The following is a 16,343-nucleotide window of genomic DNA, read 5'->3' on the forward strand; positions in this document are numbered from 1 at the left end:
AATAAAAAAAACAAAAACTAATACTTTCAGCTGAACTAAAGACAGACTTTGTGATTTTTCTGCTCACATGTTGTGTTGTTGTAAACTTACTCTTTCAAATAAATAGCCTCCTAACCCCCTGGAAACCAGCGTTTGTCCTGTTTTTGTGTCACTCCTCGGCGACCCCAGACAGCCGGGTTGTAATGTTTATTGAGCAACACACCATACTATGACGTTTTTACAATGATGGTTCTTCTATGGAACCAGTTTGACATGCTCAGGTGTTCTTTGTGTGAAAACTCAGCGATTTCAAGTATCAGAAGGTGATTTTCAACTTTCTTTGTTAACTTTCTGCTTCAACTTTAAACTAAATTTACTTCACTAAGCCAGCCCTCTGACTTCCAGTAAGCTGTGTTCCTATTGGCTGTCCAGGTGGCTGCTTGGTGTTATCAGGAACACCTGAGCAACTCAGTGTCTTCCTGCTTTATGTCTGCAGTCAAACATTTCCTCTGCTCCTCTTCACTGAACTGGGTTTGGCTCCATTGCTTTAGTTTGTTCTTTAGGCGTTGGCTTGCAGCTTCCAGCAGAAATTTCATCTTTAATGTGTTTCTTGGTGTGTTTTAGGGCTTTGTACTGGATAGTTGTCTTGGTAAATGTGGTCCTTTAGCCACAGTTAGCACATGGTGCTAATATACGTAGTGATTAGTGGATTTGGTGCAGCTGAGTTGTCTTTATCTTGGCTGTAGTGAGTCTTTAGGTTTTTGGTCAGACACATTCTGTATTCTTGTTTGTGAACCAATGTTGGTTGTCCAGAAGGTGAGAGTTCCTGTCCTGATTCTCTGTTTAAAGAGGTTCTCTGGTAGGCTGCAGGAGACTTTAGTGTTTGGGTTGTGCTAGTTTGGTTTTTGAACGGTTTCATTTGGACGACTATCTTGAGCCCCCTCCATGTGGTTTAGTGAGGTTTTCTGTAACAGTTCTACAAAGCAACCTGCAGCAGAGACTTGGAGAGTTTTTAGGAAGTTCTGGAGATCAGACTTTAGAGCAGCAGAAACATTTGTCAGCAGTTTGAGCAGGAGAAGGTGAGTACAACGTAGTGTGCAACTGTATGCAGCGCAGTGAGACGGCATACTTGTTTCCGTTTTCATGCCGTCTACATCAACAGAATGCACTTTGCCCCCACTAGCTTAGCCTCGCCATAGCACGCAGCTCAAAGAGGCGTGGCCTATCTACTGATTCATATTTATGAGTGCTATTATATATAATATATATGTATGCCTTAATGTTGCCAAGGTAAAGTGACAACAGACATGCATGCGCATAACATTTAACATGTTTGCATTGACTGGGGGAGGAGAAATATTTTTCCAGGATAAGTTAACTGCTTCCAGGACATTTGACCTTTTTCCTTATTTTCCATGACTGGAAAATTGGTCAATCATTTTCTAGGTTTTCCAGGACGCATGGTAACCCTGAATAAATTTAAATCGCACACTGTGATTTGAACACAAATTCAGAGCTTACGAACTATTAAAATTTTTACAGATATACATTTTATTTATAGATCTTAAACAATCACAATAAATTTAAGGGTCACAAACTTTCTCATAGGGGTTTACAGGTTTGTAACAGATCTCTGAAAAAAAAAAACTAAAGCGAAGAGAACAAATCTAGTTTAATCTAATTTTATAGCACAGACAGCATCTTAGAGAGTACAGCAGCGTGGTTCAGTCAGAGCATTTAGGTAGAGACGTGACTACAGACTTGTATTGAGGTACCATTTAGTAACAGGTTAACATCACTAAAGGCAAGGTGAGTTTCTGACAGTGGGGAACACACAGAGAAAATAAGAATATCTGTTTTGCTCTGAGGGCTGTTTGACAAAGCAGGTTTGGAGAAGAAGCTGGTTGATTTCAATCTGCACGATAAACTTAACATCTGGCTTAGCGATATGATTCAGTCATGAACATTGGAGAACACTACAAAACAGAACTTGAAAAGATGTTTCATTAACACTTCGGAGTTTCCCAGCTAACCTGCTAATCCGGCTTTGTGAAGCAGCCCTCTGATCAGGTCCTGTGATACAGAGGCCTGCAAGTAAACACATATACATTTCTTAAAGAGCGGGCTGAAAGAGGAAGCAAAACACGGGAAAAAAAATAACCATTCTGGTCGTTTAAAAGGTCACCCTTATTTGTCACCTGCTGTGTTTAGTGTGCTGGTGCGTCATACTTCACAATATGTTCTCCCAATTAGAGGTTGTGTCATACAAACTGCTTATAAATGCTACCTATGCAGCGTAGCTAAACATTTACAGCCGATTTCATAGTGAGCACCATTATTACAATGGTGGTAAAGAAGAAACATCAAAATATTGATGTGCTCATGGAATACCGTGCCCTTATGATGTAAGGCATTACTTGACATGGTAACATCACATTTACACTTTCACCTCGCCCCCGTTTTTCAAGTGTACAGTATGATCCCATTAACTTCCATTTGCTTCCCATGCCATTACAGCCCATCACCACGACAAGAGAAAAAGAAACTAGCTACAAATACTTTAATGAATAAAATTGCATTATCTTTATATAGATAAAATGTTAACAATCCCCAGAGATTGAAATATTTTATTAGGTCCACCCTGCGAGTACACCACTACAGAATTAATATCTGATGCACAGGACCAGAGGTTGTTACACTCTCTCAACTTGTTCAGGATGAAAACCTCTTCAGCAATGTCCAGAGCTTATTATCAGGGGCTATAATAAAAGAGTTGGTACCAAGCTCAGTATCCAAAAGGTTCATAGTACTCTAATGATTTGTGACAACAGCCTTGAGGTGAAACGAGTCACGTGGTTCAGTTGTTAGCAGCGTCCGCCTGTCGAGGCCAGTTCTCCTCCTCAATGCCAGAGTCGTACTCCTCTTCTGCCGACTCCTTGGCCGGAGCTCTGAAATTCAAATGGAAACCGCAGTTCAAGTTTCAAACGACACAACTATGGAGACTCAGTGTGATACACTTAAGGAATCTGATCTCTGACGTGACACAAGACACTGACCTGATGTATCTCGGTTGTGACTTTCCTTGGACTACATCTTTGTCCAGTTCAACAGCCATGATGTCTGAGTGCGGCACCTCGAACATCGGCTCAAGAAGTAGTTTTTCCTGTGTTTGACAAAAAGATATCATTTTACATGAACAGTACAAAAAATTAGGAGAAGAATAAAAAGTTTGCCGCCTTTGGGAAAAAAGAATATCACATACCATAATTGATCTGAGCCCACGGGCTCCAGTTTTTCTCTCCAGAGCCATTCTGGCTATGGCCTTCAAGGCATCTTGAGTTACATTGAGTTCACACTGAAACAACAAAATGCTGCAGATTAGTTTCAGTTCCTAGAAATCCAGTTCTATATTTCTAAACAGGTACATGTTGATAACTTTCTTAGAAATGTGTTATTTTCCTCTAGATCTAAACAGAGTGGCCTGTGTTGGTAGCAGGCGTAAACTAACCGTGACGTCACCCGTTGGTTTCAACGGCGAGAAAATGAAGCCCGGATTTTGCTACTTCCTGGTCGCCGTTTTGGATTTTTTGGAGCCAGTGACGTAAAAAGCGTCATCACACAGACTGGACTGGAGAGCAACTAGGGGCAGGATTGGCTGAGAACTCTCTTATCCCGCCCACGTTTTGCCGCAGAGGCTTCTGTTGCTGTCTATCAAGTATAGCCACGCCCCCTGGCTCCGCCAACTTTAATGATTTATTTAAAATTCAGTATTGATTTATTTTAAGATCGGTCACCTGATCTCTCATTTTGACCATGAAAACTAACGGGGAAAAACTCCTGAGCTGTAGAAAATCAGTCTATCAAATTTTATTTTTTCCAAAAATGAATTGGGGTCTATGGAGCAAAAGCTTTTTGGAGCCAACCCTAGCGGACAGTGTGATATTGCAAGTTTTTGACACTTCCGGGTGGGCTTCAATTCTAGAGCCAGATGCTACGTCCACTATATATACAGTCTATGGTTGGTAGGAACATGTTTCAAGGACCAATGAGACAAAAAATATGTATTCAAAACATCCAGGACAGACTGATTGGAGTACTATAAGCATCAGTTTAAATCTCTTGAAAACTGTCAGGGGGTCAATGACTTACATTGTCCTCCATCTATAAGGCAGAGAGCAGAAATAGGGCACACGCTTTTCAGCTTAATCTACCAGGAATGTGCCTGCAGGTATTTGAGGTGGTGACGCTGCATTCTTTGCTGGACATTCTGTTTATTCTCTGTTGTGTTTTTTGTCACAGCTCTCTGCACAGCAGGCCGCATGCTTTCCCATTGTGCCGTTTTCTGTCTCAACATGACCAAACACTGTACTGGAACAACCAAGAGCCCTTACTTTGTCCATGCTGAACAGAGCCTGGTACTGAGGCACCACAGCATTGCGGGGTTCAGTCAAAATCCGGACTAGCGTTTCTTCATCCAGGCTGTGCAGAGGAACAACAACAGGAAGACGGCCAACGAACTCTGGGATCATGCCAAACTCAATCAGGTCTCTGGCCTCCACATGCTTCAGCAGCCGGTCCTTCTCCTCGATCTCTGCAACTGTGTCAGTCTCACCACTGGTATTGGCCAAGTCTGCTGCAGCGGCTGCACGGCGCCCTTTACCCAGGTTAGAGGGGGTTCCAAAGCCCAAATACTGAAGAAACATGAAACACGAGGATCAGGTTGGACATGGGAATGACAATAAACAGGGGTGTTGGCTGAATGTCTGCTGATACACAGTATATATGAGCTGTGATAATTTCACCTTTTCATTCTTTCTTCTGCTAATGATTCTGTCGAGTCCGTTGAAGGCACCGGATGCAACAAACAGGATGTTTGTCGTGTCGACCTGCACCGTTTCCCCTCTCAGTTTCCTGGAGTTTTTCTCGGGAACATTGACAATTGTGCCCTCCAAGAGTTTAAGCAAACCCTGACCAAGAGGAAAATGAAAAAAAATCTTTTAATGAGCTTCATATCAGTAAACAAATTAAAGCTGCAGTCAGTCAGTCAATTATATATAATAACAAAATCAAAAATTCCAAAACATCTGACGGTTCTAGCTTCTCATCTGAGAATATAAACTTTCTGTCATACATGATAGAAAACTGAACAAATATGGATTTTGGAATGTTAGTCAAACAAAAGAAGATTACTCAAAAGATCACCTGAGGATGTGGTTAAAAAAATAAAAATAATCCTTACATTAACTAATAACAAAAAATAATTTGTTGCAGCCTTAAAGCAAGTCACTATTTGAAGGTTATATTTAGTTCAGCTCAGGCTGAATACTGACCTGCTGAACTCCCTCCCCACCCACATCTCTCAGCTGATGGATTCCAGGCACGCTGCCAATCTTATCGACCTCATCCAGGAAGACAATACCTGCACACAAAGCAGAAGGACAATGGTGTAAGCTTAACGTCTTACCAATACTCGAGACAGTACCCGCCTGTGCATAAACGTAGTCTACACAATACACAACAGTATTCATGTTGAAAACTGGCAAACATGCAAAACAAACTACAAGAACATCCAGTTTACTTAAGTTAACATGTTTGACCTCGTTTTTAAAGCCTATTGCCAAATATTTCCTTTCTCCTCCTGTTTACCCAAGTAAGGAGTGGAACATGGAAATGTGATGCCAGTGTGTACATTTAAACAAGTTGTAGCGAGTAGTATAGGAATTTGTGTGAAACTAAACAATATTTATTGTTTACACGGATCAAGTCTCACTGTGGGGTTTTCCACACAGAATAGCATGGTTCCTTTATATTTAGTTTAAACTGAATTAGTATTGAATTTTGGCCACAGTAATGACCTGGTTACATCTCATTGCTCACTCTCACCTAGCGCAATCATGAGGTCAAAATATTGTTTTTTTTGCTCAAAATTTAAGTTTACAAACAAAGACCTACAAACTAAAGATATTCCCATCAACTTCTAGCTGTACTTTGTGTTCAGAGCTTATTAGGAAATGCTAACAAGAAAAAAATTAAGGTAAACATCATGTGATAAACATCAATATTCATTGTGAATGTATAAACAAACACGCTGACATTCGGCCCAAAGCACTGCTGTGCCTCACAGTGCTCTATTGTGACTAAACTCTGGCTTGTTCACATTACATCAGTATTTTAACCTTTGTACTGTTGGTGAGATGATTTCAGACTTACTATAAAATGAGAACAGCAACAAAAAAACTGTCCACTGATCGGATGTAAAGAAAAATGTAAATGGAGCAAAGAGAGCGAACATTTTGTGTTACACACTGGTGCTTGTTAGAGTTCCTGTTCTTATCGAATGTTTACAGCAGCCAGCTTCTTACTTAATAAACATATGGTACGACTGACATTGGAAACTACACTGCTGCTAAATATAGACGCTCTGCCCACCTTGCTGTGCTTTCTCCACCGAGTAGTTGGCATCCTGCAGAAGTTTGGCAATAACCGACTCGATATCTTCTCCCACGTAACCAGCTTGAGTTAGCGTGGTGCAATCACAAATTGCAAATGGAACATCCAGACAACGTGCCAGCGTCTGCGCCAACAATGTTTTTCCTGTTAAAAAAAAAAAAAAAAAAAAAGTGTGAATAATCATGAAATTACCTTTAGTAAGACACATTTATACCGCAAACAAACTGCATAGATGTCCGTGTCACTGTGCAACATTACAATAATAGAGGATGTTGACACAAGACTAACCTGACCCAGTTGGACCTAGAAGTATGATGTTGCTCTTCTCCAGTTTAATGTCAGTGTGTGTGGAGTCCAGCACCTCCCCTCCCCTCCTCTCCTGAGGTGCCTGCTGGCTCGCCTGCTGCTGCATCGACGCTCCGAGAGCATTTCCATGAGGACTGATCCCTGCGATTTGCAGCAGCTCTGCAACAACACGCCAGTCACAGGATTAGCTCTGTGGCTGAAAAGTCCAAACTGCATCTTTAACAAATAACTCTGAAGAAGTGACTGAACCATTTGTGTCACTGTTGTATTAACAGGCAATTCATTGATGGTGCATGTGACAATTTGAGCATGGTACCAGTTTCCATGTACAGGCTAAAAATACGCGTGCCCTGCTTGATGCCAGGGTGGAGTTACTAAGTGATGACGGCCGGACTGAAAATAGCAAAAATCTGAATGTTGGTCACAGGGTTATGTTATCTGTGTGTCTGGTCAGTCAAACATTTACAAGATTCATTTTACTGTGTCAATTTCTGTAACCTATTTGTACAAGTGGTTAACAGGTGGAAGCACACACAGTTTCAGTCACAGATCCAAACCCGAAAATGCACTCTGTTGTCAGGTGTGGTTTAAAAGTCCACGAGGGCTTTAAATCATTAATCATTTATAATCTAATTCTTTGGACCGGGCACGGCTATAAATCCGTCATTGAAATATCTCACTGAAAAAAGGCAGATCAAAGCTCTGCCTGAGGACTCACAGCGGCCTGTACATTTTGGCATTTGCGCAACTGGAAGATAAACAAGCAGAAAAGTGCAGATTAAGTGTTGTGACTTTTAAGGTCACCACTGATAAAAGATAACAGGAATGAGGACCCGTCACTTACTTGTGAATCTGTATTCATCCTCTCGTCTTCTCATCTCTAGCTCTACAAGGAGAGGATGAAAGTACTTAAATCAATATTAGCATTAACCATTACCATTATCACAATATTAGTACAGTCCCTGAAGCAAAGTCTGTGCAATTGTGTGTGATAATTATTGAACAAATGCCAAATAATACAGATTAGAAGGCAAAGCTATGATTTAGAGCCACAGCTGCAGCTTTTTAACAGTTATTTGTGCAGACGGTATACAGGTAACTCTTCATACAGTCAAGTTCCTAATCTGTAAATAATAGATACGGTGCCCTAAATTGCATGGCTTAAATGTGACCGACTTCGGTTTAGAATTTGCATTAAAACATTTCATTACTGCCTGTCGGAATTAAATGTTTTAATCACTTTATGTTCACTTTATCAGCAGCTCATTTAGAACTGCTATTTTTAGATATGCCGTCGCTGTGTCCAAATTAACAAAGTGCTGACTAATTCATCCTCTCTATATAATGGAAACTCAATAATGAGCAGGAAAATGTGCCTTCGGACACTCATCACCATCAGTGTGCAGAATGACTCACTGCTGTCATGTCGTGCAATGACGTGACATCTCTAAATTGCACTGGATTGTGGGATAGTTTAGGGAAATTAGTGTGCATGTCCTCCTTGGTAAAAGCCATGGTAGATTTTTTTGAGGACACTACGTAGTGAAAACACACACTCAGGATCAGAACGGTAAATTAAAAGACTGTAGATATGGTACATTGCATAGTACACGAGAGTGATTTTTGACACAGCTCATCCTTGTATCTTTAAAATTGGTGATGAAATTATATAAAAAAAATAACAAAGAAACACTGGTACTGATTTTTTTTTTTATATTACAAACAACGTTGCCTGTCAATCCCACTCACTCGCTGTCCTGAAGACAAAAGAGCCGCCCGGAATTAGGTTTACCTCAAATGTCTGAGTTTTGTCTAAACACAGGTGATATAGAACATGGACTTTGATTTGCACTATAGTGCTGTCCAACTCTTAGTCTGGTTTTACTTGTGCAATATACACACAATATGTTTATATGAATTTTAAAGAGCTAAGATGTTTGAATTGGTTCAGATGCCGAGTGAAGCAATGTCAACAGAAAACAGGAATACTGACCACGAGGTGTTAAAGACGGCTGTTTTTCGACCTCCACCTGTTGTCGACTCCCAGCAGGGATGTTGTTGTAGATGCGCTTGTAGTGATTATATACAGCAACTGCCAACACCTTTTTTGCATAAGACTGGCCAACAACGTACTTGTCGAGATAGGCGTATATCTGAAATACAAGGAGCCATCGTGTTCTTTACAACAGTATAAAAGCATAACAAAATGACAAGAATGTGCAAAGCTACAATGGCAGTAATCTAATAGCAAATTTATTCCCTGTTGGCTTCATTTCTTACCTTCTTGGGGGGAGGTGGAGGTTTCTGTGCAAATGCCAGTTTCACTGCCTCCGCAGCAGATTCTGGCTCTTTGTTTAGCCCTTTCTTAGAGTCCGTCTCTGACAAGACCACGAAAAAGTGATGACATTTCTCACATTTGACAAATCGTGTTGATGCTACAAAAGAACACAGAAGTGAAAATTTCAAAACCTTGTGGAAAGAAACTTTTACAGACAACAACTTGTTAAAGCTGCAGATTAAACTGACTAATATAAATGATTTAAGTTTGTGTAATTTGAACATGCTGCTCAAAAAGATTTTGAAGCATTAAGATGTATAACAGTTTTTATACTTTAACATTACACTGATATTTTGAGAACAATTCCATAATGAATTATTTTTAAACGTATTTGTACAACATGACAATTGACGATGATATAAATGACTTACAACCAAACGGGATTATTACTTCATTACTATGAGATAATGACAGATTGTTGCTTCTTTGTAAGATGAATCAGAAAATGTTCTGTGTGCATAAACAGAATAAAAACAGAGAGTCTGAGTCAGTAGATAGCTACAATGAATCGCAGTCTCAGTATTGATTAATGTTCAACTGACAGTAAGCTGTGTAAACATCTTTCTTTTTAAATAAATGTATTGAAACAATATCCCACCTTGTTTCTGTGGTGTACAAGAGAACATGACTAAAATGACTTAACAGCACAAAGGTACATGACAAACCAATTTGTAACATGGAAAGTTCATTCCAACTGTTCAAACGGCACGTTGTCATCATGAAAGTTAAAACTAAAAAGGTGGGCAGTGGAGTCATGCCAGTGGGGTGTGCACTTGTGGCTTTTTACTCATTATGACAGTCAACATTGACATTACAACATGGAAATTGGAGACTGTGAAAATTTCCCTCATTGGAGAGTTTTCATACATCAAATATCAATCCAAACAAAAACTTCTAACATCATACTCTCAATGTTGCAACACAAAGCAAAAAAAAAATCATTGGACAAAAAAGAAACCAGCATCTCATGATTTACTTGCATCTTTGTATTGTGACAAATCGCAGCAGGAAAACAGTGAGGGTGCTTGTTTGTGGTGCACTATTTGTGTGCTGTGTTTGCAGTACTGCTTATAGTTATTTCAGTCCACCACCAAGGTTTGTAACGCAGAAAAATGTGGAAGTTGGAGTGTTTCGCCACTCAAAACAGTGCACCACCCTTCTTCTCATTTTTCTCCTTTTCATCCATGGCATCCAACAAAAACAGACAACTTTCTTGTTTCAATGGCGATGCCAGTAATTCATTCATGACACTGCGTTCTACCATGGAGACAGAACAGCTTTCATAACATGTCATCTCTATGTTCTTTTCCTTTTTTTAATGTTTGACACACAACCAATAATTGCCACCAAAAGCCTAGGCTGATCACTACTTCTGATGGCTCCAGGGAAACTTGTGTGCAACTTCAAGAAAACATCTCTGTGTTTACAATATTATCTTAACGACATGTACCTTCAAAACTGACTCCTCTTGATTTTTTTAGTTTTTACAGAAACCTTGAAGCCAAACTGTTTCAGATCATTTGCATAGTTAAACAGTTTGCTGAAGAGTTCAACGTTTACTCACAAACAAAGGTCTCTACATGTGTACAGGGGTCTCCACATTTCGGGCAGCGGAGCTGGCTCCCACCCTTGCCTGATCCTCCAGAACCAGACAGTCTCTTCCCCTCACTGATGCTTTTCTGTTTAAAGAAGACTGCATTAGCACATTTGAAATTAAAGTAAGACCATCTATTCCATCTACAAGGTGATGTGGAAGATAGTTGAAGATCCATTTTCCAAAAGATTACCTTTCCACCATCACTTCCACTGTCCTTTGTTGTCCCATCTTTAGAGGCGTAACAGACAGCGGTCTCTGAAAATGACCTCACCCGTACCCGGGGAGGCAAATGAGTTTCCCGAGACCCGTGACGACTCAGCGAAAACAACTGAATCCGAGAGCATGACAGTCCTGAAACAAGAAAAACAACCTTTTAGGGTTTTTTTTTTTCTTTGTGACCAGATGGCTCAGATTAATTTTAACAAATGTGATATTCGGTTATTTTGTTTAATCCACACTGTACATACTATTCTGAATAATAATTAAGTAACAAGCATATAGCAACATTTTGCAAAATTTTCAGAACTGACCCTATTTGTCGTGTTATCAGTGCTGACATGAGTCACTAATTAATCTATTACACAATCTCCAGGAAAATTTGACACTTCAACAATTCACAATTAATTGTTTTGCTAATTTCTGAAGGACAAACACCAAACGGGCTTAAGGTTTTCATATGTGATGGTCTGTGAAGCTGGAAAAAACACAAGACAGCAACCTGTTTATTTTGGGTTGATTTACATTAGACATTTGAGTATTTAAAGATGCCTCACTCACAGTTAAACTATCCTTATTGTCAAGGGTTTACTTCAGGCAACTGGACTTATTCTTGTGATTTTGAAGACGTTTCGCCTCTCATCCGAGCGGCTTCTTCAGTTCTAAAAACTATTTTGGAGAGTCCCAGGTATTTAACCACTAGAGGTCAAGGTTAAATACCTGGTTAAATACCTGGGACTCTCCAAACTAGTTTTTAGAACTGAAGAAGCCGCTCGGATGAGAGGCGAAACGTCTTCAAGATCACAAGAATAAGTCCAGTTGCCTGAACTAAACCCTTCACCTTAAGATGACCTGGACAACTGAGAACCTTCACAGACATATCCTTATGGTAATTTTTACCAGTTCATTATATTTAAAAGACTGTTTAATTACGTGGTGAATTAAGTAAACAATCGGCAAATTATATAATGAAAATAGCAATTAGTTTAAACACAAGAAGAGAGATCTTCATTAGCTGACAACACATCAGATGACTCAAAAACTCAACATAACGGCTTAAGATTGTGTTTCTGTTAGTTGTATGTGATCAGAGCAACATGCCATTCTCTGGGACATTATGTCCATTGTAGTGTACATGTGCTCCAGCTACCGCATGTTTTTTCAACCCTGCACTTCATGTCAGTTGTGTGAAGGTCTCAGCGAGAGTGGTTGATGTAACAGGTTAGCTTAGCTATAGCTACAAAAGTCCAGTTTGTGTTTTACTATATTAGTCTATAAACTCTTCAAAAAGTCACAGCTGTGCCACAGCATGAGAGGCTGTGTTATGTAACAAGGCTGCTCTAACTATAGTTACCAAACTCTTTTACTTTCCCACCTGCTGTTGACATTAGCTACATAACTGTCATAACAAACAGTGATCTATGTAGGTTAGCCGGAGACCTACTTTACAGCCTTAAGCAAACAGCACAATGTCATGCTCAGCTCGAGTGTACTTTCTATTTCTTACCTCTGTGGGCAGTGTTAAGGAGCAACCTGGCAGCCGAGGTGCACGGACAGGACATCTCTTCCTTCTGTTTCTAAATCCTGAAAACGAACATAAAGTTAGCACCAAGGGGAGGCGGCTAGCTAAGTTAGCTGGCGGCTAAGACGGAGAGGCCAGTTACGTGAAACACATAACTTCAACGTCACTGTTAGCATTAGCAGGCCATTAAGTGGTCGTCTGCTCACCACTGAGGAAATGGTTTAAACAACAATAAATGTTGAGCTATCGTGGCTGACCAAGTACATCCAGCTAGCCTTAGAACTGTGTGAAAAAATAAACAACGTAGCCAGTCAGCACTGATAAATGGGTGACTGTTAGCTACTTAAGCTAGGACCAGGCCAGACCCACCTAGCGTCTCTACCAGAGGGAATGACAAACAGCTCTGGTTGGACACACAGCCAAAGCTGCACAGCGGTAGAGAACAGCGGCTTCCTCCTGCTAATTAAGTAGGCTGGCAATAAACACGGCTAGCTTAACTCTTAGGTGTACAGCAGCAAATAAAAAGAAAACAACGTGTGACTAGCTAATTTTACTCACAGTGAACGATGAAACCAGTCGCGTCTTGACAGCCCGCTAGGAAAAGCGAATTTGCTAAGTCACTACAGCTGTCGCCTTCTTGTTTCAGTGTGACAGGTTAGTGTGTCATGCTAATGTCACGCTAATGTCACTGTGCCTATTGCATGGATTCGGGAGAGTCGCTTCCTTTAGGCCGTTATTTCCCAGGTGGGACACGACCCAAAGTGATGTAACGCTGCTGCGAAGTAGGTTAGGTCAGATACTCGGCTAGCAGGCTAGCCCTGCCTGTCAGTACAGTAGCTAGCACATCTGACTGGATCGATGTAAACGGTGTAAGTAACATGGAGGCTGCATTCATGTTCATGCAGTCCACTCCCATCCAGACATTTACAGATCTGCTCAAACACGGACCCAATGCTGCTCCGTTCAGGAGTACCTCGTAATATGAACCACTGGCAGGGGGTTGCGAAATTAGGTTGCCTTTGAATGATCCTCGTAAAAGCCTGACACATTAAAACCAGGACGTTCAGGTTTGAGTCCTCAAAATTAACAAAGTACAAATAACACTGCTTCTCCGCCCCCAATCCACACCATAGACGAATGCATTACTATAATGCACAGCTTTTAAACAGGATTATTATCCCTTTGCACATTTCAGGTTGTTCACATACATACAGGCTATGACTTCATACTGTCACTTTCCACATTCCCAGCCAAATAAACTGTACATTCCTACAAAATGTCTCATTTAAAAACTTTGTAAACATTTATTTTTTTTATATTAGCTTTAATTTGCTACACTCACTTGTTACTTGTCTTTGAAGACTTACTGCTTATTTAACTTCCAAAGCATTTTTGTATTTGCTTGAATGTTTCATTCTGTTAAAATTTTGTAGTTTACCACCATGCACTAACACCTGGTCAAATTCTTGTTAAAAGTAAATAAAATTCCAGTAAACATAAGTCAGTCAATCAATAAAAAAGGTTAATATATATATATATATATATATATATAGTTATAGTTATAGTTTATTACATGGTATGAAGAAAATTAAGAGGATCACAAAAAATAAACAGGAGAATGGCAAAAAAGTGAAAAAAATGTTAATGTGTTGTGCTTGCCATATATATTAAATGCTATGTCAACATAACTGCCATATTCATTGTTTTAATAATGCATCTTCCTCCTTGTGACCTGCTGCTTGTCTCCTTTCGTTGTCTATTTCTGTGTAGTTTGGGATTAACAGCTCAACCTTTTCAATGAGTCGACTCTTCTTGTGCTTTCAGACCAAAGAAGTACAGACTCTTCATAACCTACTCAATCTCTTGGTACAGGACCTCACCACCCGGGTCAAGAAGGTTTCCGTCTCATTTCTACTCTGAAGCTCACCTTCTCCTGCTCAAACTGCTGACAAATGTTTCTGCTGCTCTAAAGTCTGGTCTCGAGAACTTCCTAAAAAAACCCGAAGTCGCTTCTGCTGCAGGTTGCTTTGTAGAACTGTTACAGAAAACCTCACTAAACCACATGGAGGGGCCTCAAGATAGTCGTCCAAATGAAACCGTACAAAAACCAAACTAGCACAACCCATACACTGAAGTCTCCTGCAGCCTACCAGAGAAGCTCTTTAAACAGAATCAGGACAGGAACTCTCACCTTCTGGACAACCAACGTTGGTTCACAAACAAGAATACAGAATGTGTCTGACCAAAAACCTCTAAAGACTCACTACAGCCAAGATAAAGACTCAACTCAGCTGCCCCAAATCCACTGCACACATTAGCACCATGTGCTAACTGTGGCTAAAGAACCACAACTATCCAGTACAAAGCCCTGAAACACACCAAGAAACACATTAAAGTCGATTTTACTGCTGGAAGCTGCAAGCCAATGCCTAAAGAACAAACTAAAGCAATGGAACAAAGCCGGGTTCAGTGAAGAGAAGCAGAGGAAATGTTTGACTGCAGCCAAATAAAGCAGGAAGACACTGAGCTGCTCAGGTGTTCCTGACAACACCAAGCAGCCACCTGGACAGCCAATAGGAACACAGCTTACTGGAAGTCCAGAGGGCTGGCTTAGTGAAGTAAATTTAGTTTAAAGTTGAAGCAGAAAGTTAACAGAGAAAGTTGAAAACCACCTTCTGATACCTGAAATCTCTGAATTTTCACACATAGAATGCCTGAACATGTCAAACTGGTGCCATAGTAGAACCTTCAATGTAAAAAACGTCATAGTGTGTTGCTCAATAAACATGACAACCAGCTGTCTAGGGTTGCTGAGGAGTGACAAAAACACGACAAACACTGGTTTCCAGGGGGTTAGGCGGCTACTTATTTGAAAGAGTAAGTTTACAACAGCACAACATGTGAGCAGAAAAATCACAAAGTCTGTCTTTAGTTCAGCAGAAAATATTAGTATTTGTCTTTTTCTTGACCAAATTTTTCAGGAAGTAGATGAAGAATAATTAAAGCTCTCATATAGAAGTCCAACTTCTTTTGGATCCTTGTGGAGAGTTTAATCTTAAAGTTTATAAAGCTGTTGAGTTTTCAGAGTCACATGGATAGTTTTGACATTTAATAACAGAGTCGAGAAATAAAATTAGAGTTGTGGATTTCTGTCATTTAGTCTGGACTAAACAAATAACAGCAGCATAAATCTCAAACATCATTATGAGGAGTCTAGATTGAGATTTCTCACTTGATAATGATCAAAATATGAAATTTCGGTTGATTTTAAGGAATATTCCACCTTAAATCTTTGAATGTTGACCTACGTAAAAGGTTGGTTTCAGGAAGTATTCCACCTACAAGGTCCTCACACATCCACCTTAAAGAAACATTCCACCAAAAATCCTGGACATGCACCTAAAATGTTGGTTTAACCGAATATTCCATCCAAAATCCTCAAAGAGACCTGAGGGGCTGGTTAAAAGGAATATTCCACGTAAAACCTCAACTAGGGCAGTATGTGTAGCAGCGACAACCCAAACAGGTCCTCTTGGTGGAAGAACTGCGTCCGAATGGCAACTCCCTTTGTGCTCTTACCTTACTCACTGAACTCAAGTGCCATGGAGGACTCGAGTAGTTGACGTTTCCTGCTGCAACCTTCTCTTTTTCAGCTTTCTTCCAAGTCCGATCACGTAACCAATGGAGGGAAAACCACCTTCACCAACTGCCTGATCAAGAACCTGCCCAACTGCTGTGTGGTCCATCAGGATGACTTCTTCAAGCCCCAAGATCAGATTGAAGTTGGTGAAGATGGCTTTAAGCAGTACGATGTCATCACTGCTCTGGACATGGATGCCTTGATGAGTACGATATTCGCGTGGCTGGAGAACCCGGTGAAGTTTGAGAAGTCTCATGGCGTTAATAACACCCTGGACACAGAGATCGTCCCGAAG

General features: G+C 40.3%; 1 protein-coding gene across 3 annotated transcripts; it reads right to left on the minus strand.

Moving 5' to 3' along the window:
- Nucleotides 1-1,506: 1,506 nt before the first annotated feature.
- clpxb (caseinolytic mitochondrial matrix peptidase chaperone subunit Xb) lies at nucleotides 1,507-13,337 on the minus strand. 3 transcript variants are annotated; one of them, XM_022192894.2, is made up of 15 exons: nucleotides 12,967-13,337; nucleotides 12,394-12,470; nucleotides 10,861-11,021; nucleotides 10,638-10,752; nucleotides 9,016-9,170; nucleotides 8,729-8,888; nucleotides 7,580-7,621; nucleotides 6,718-6,894; nucleotides 6,409-6,573; nucleotides 5,310-5,398; nucleotides 4,782-4,946; nucleotides 4,371-4,670; nucleotides 3,242-3,334; nucleotides 3,036-3,142; nucleotides 1,507-2,927 (listed from the first exon to the last, which is right to left on the minus strand). In XM_022192894.2, exons 2-15 carry the CDS (start codon nucleotides 12,446-12,448, stop codon nucleotides 2,837-2,839), a joined length of 1,875 nt encoding a protein of 624 aa, XP_022048586.1. In that variant the 5' UTR covers nucleotides 12,449-12,470; nucleotides 12,967-13,337; the 3' UTR covers nucleotides 1,507-2,836. The 3 variants fall into 3 exon arrangements, with proteins under 3 accessions (XP_022048586.1, XP_051807486.1, XP_022048587.1); XM_051951526.1 differs by lacking the exon at nucleotides 12,967-13,337 and adding an exon at nucleotides 12,778-12,796; XM_022192895.2 differs by lacking the exon at nucleotides 7,580-7,621.
- Nucleotides 13,338-16,343: the final 3,006 nt, after the last annotated feature.

The sequence above is a fragment of the Acanthochromis polyacanthus genome, chromosome 8 (genome assembly GCF_021347895.1).
Source record: "Acanthochromis polyacanthus isolate Apoly-LR-REF ecotype Palm Island chromosome 8, KAUST_Apoly_ChrSc, whole genome shotgun sequence".
NCBI classification, from domain to species: domain Eukaryota; kingdom Metazoa; phylum Chordata; class Actinopteri; family Pomacentridae; genus Acanthochromis; species Acanthochromis polyacanthus.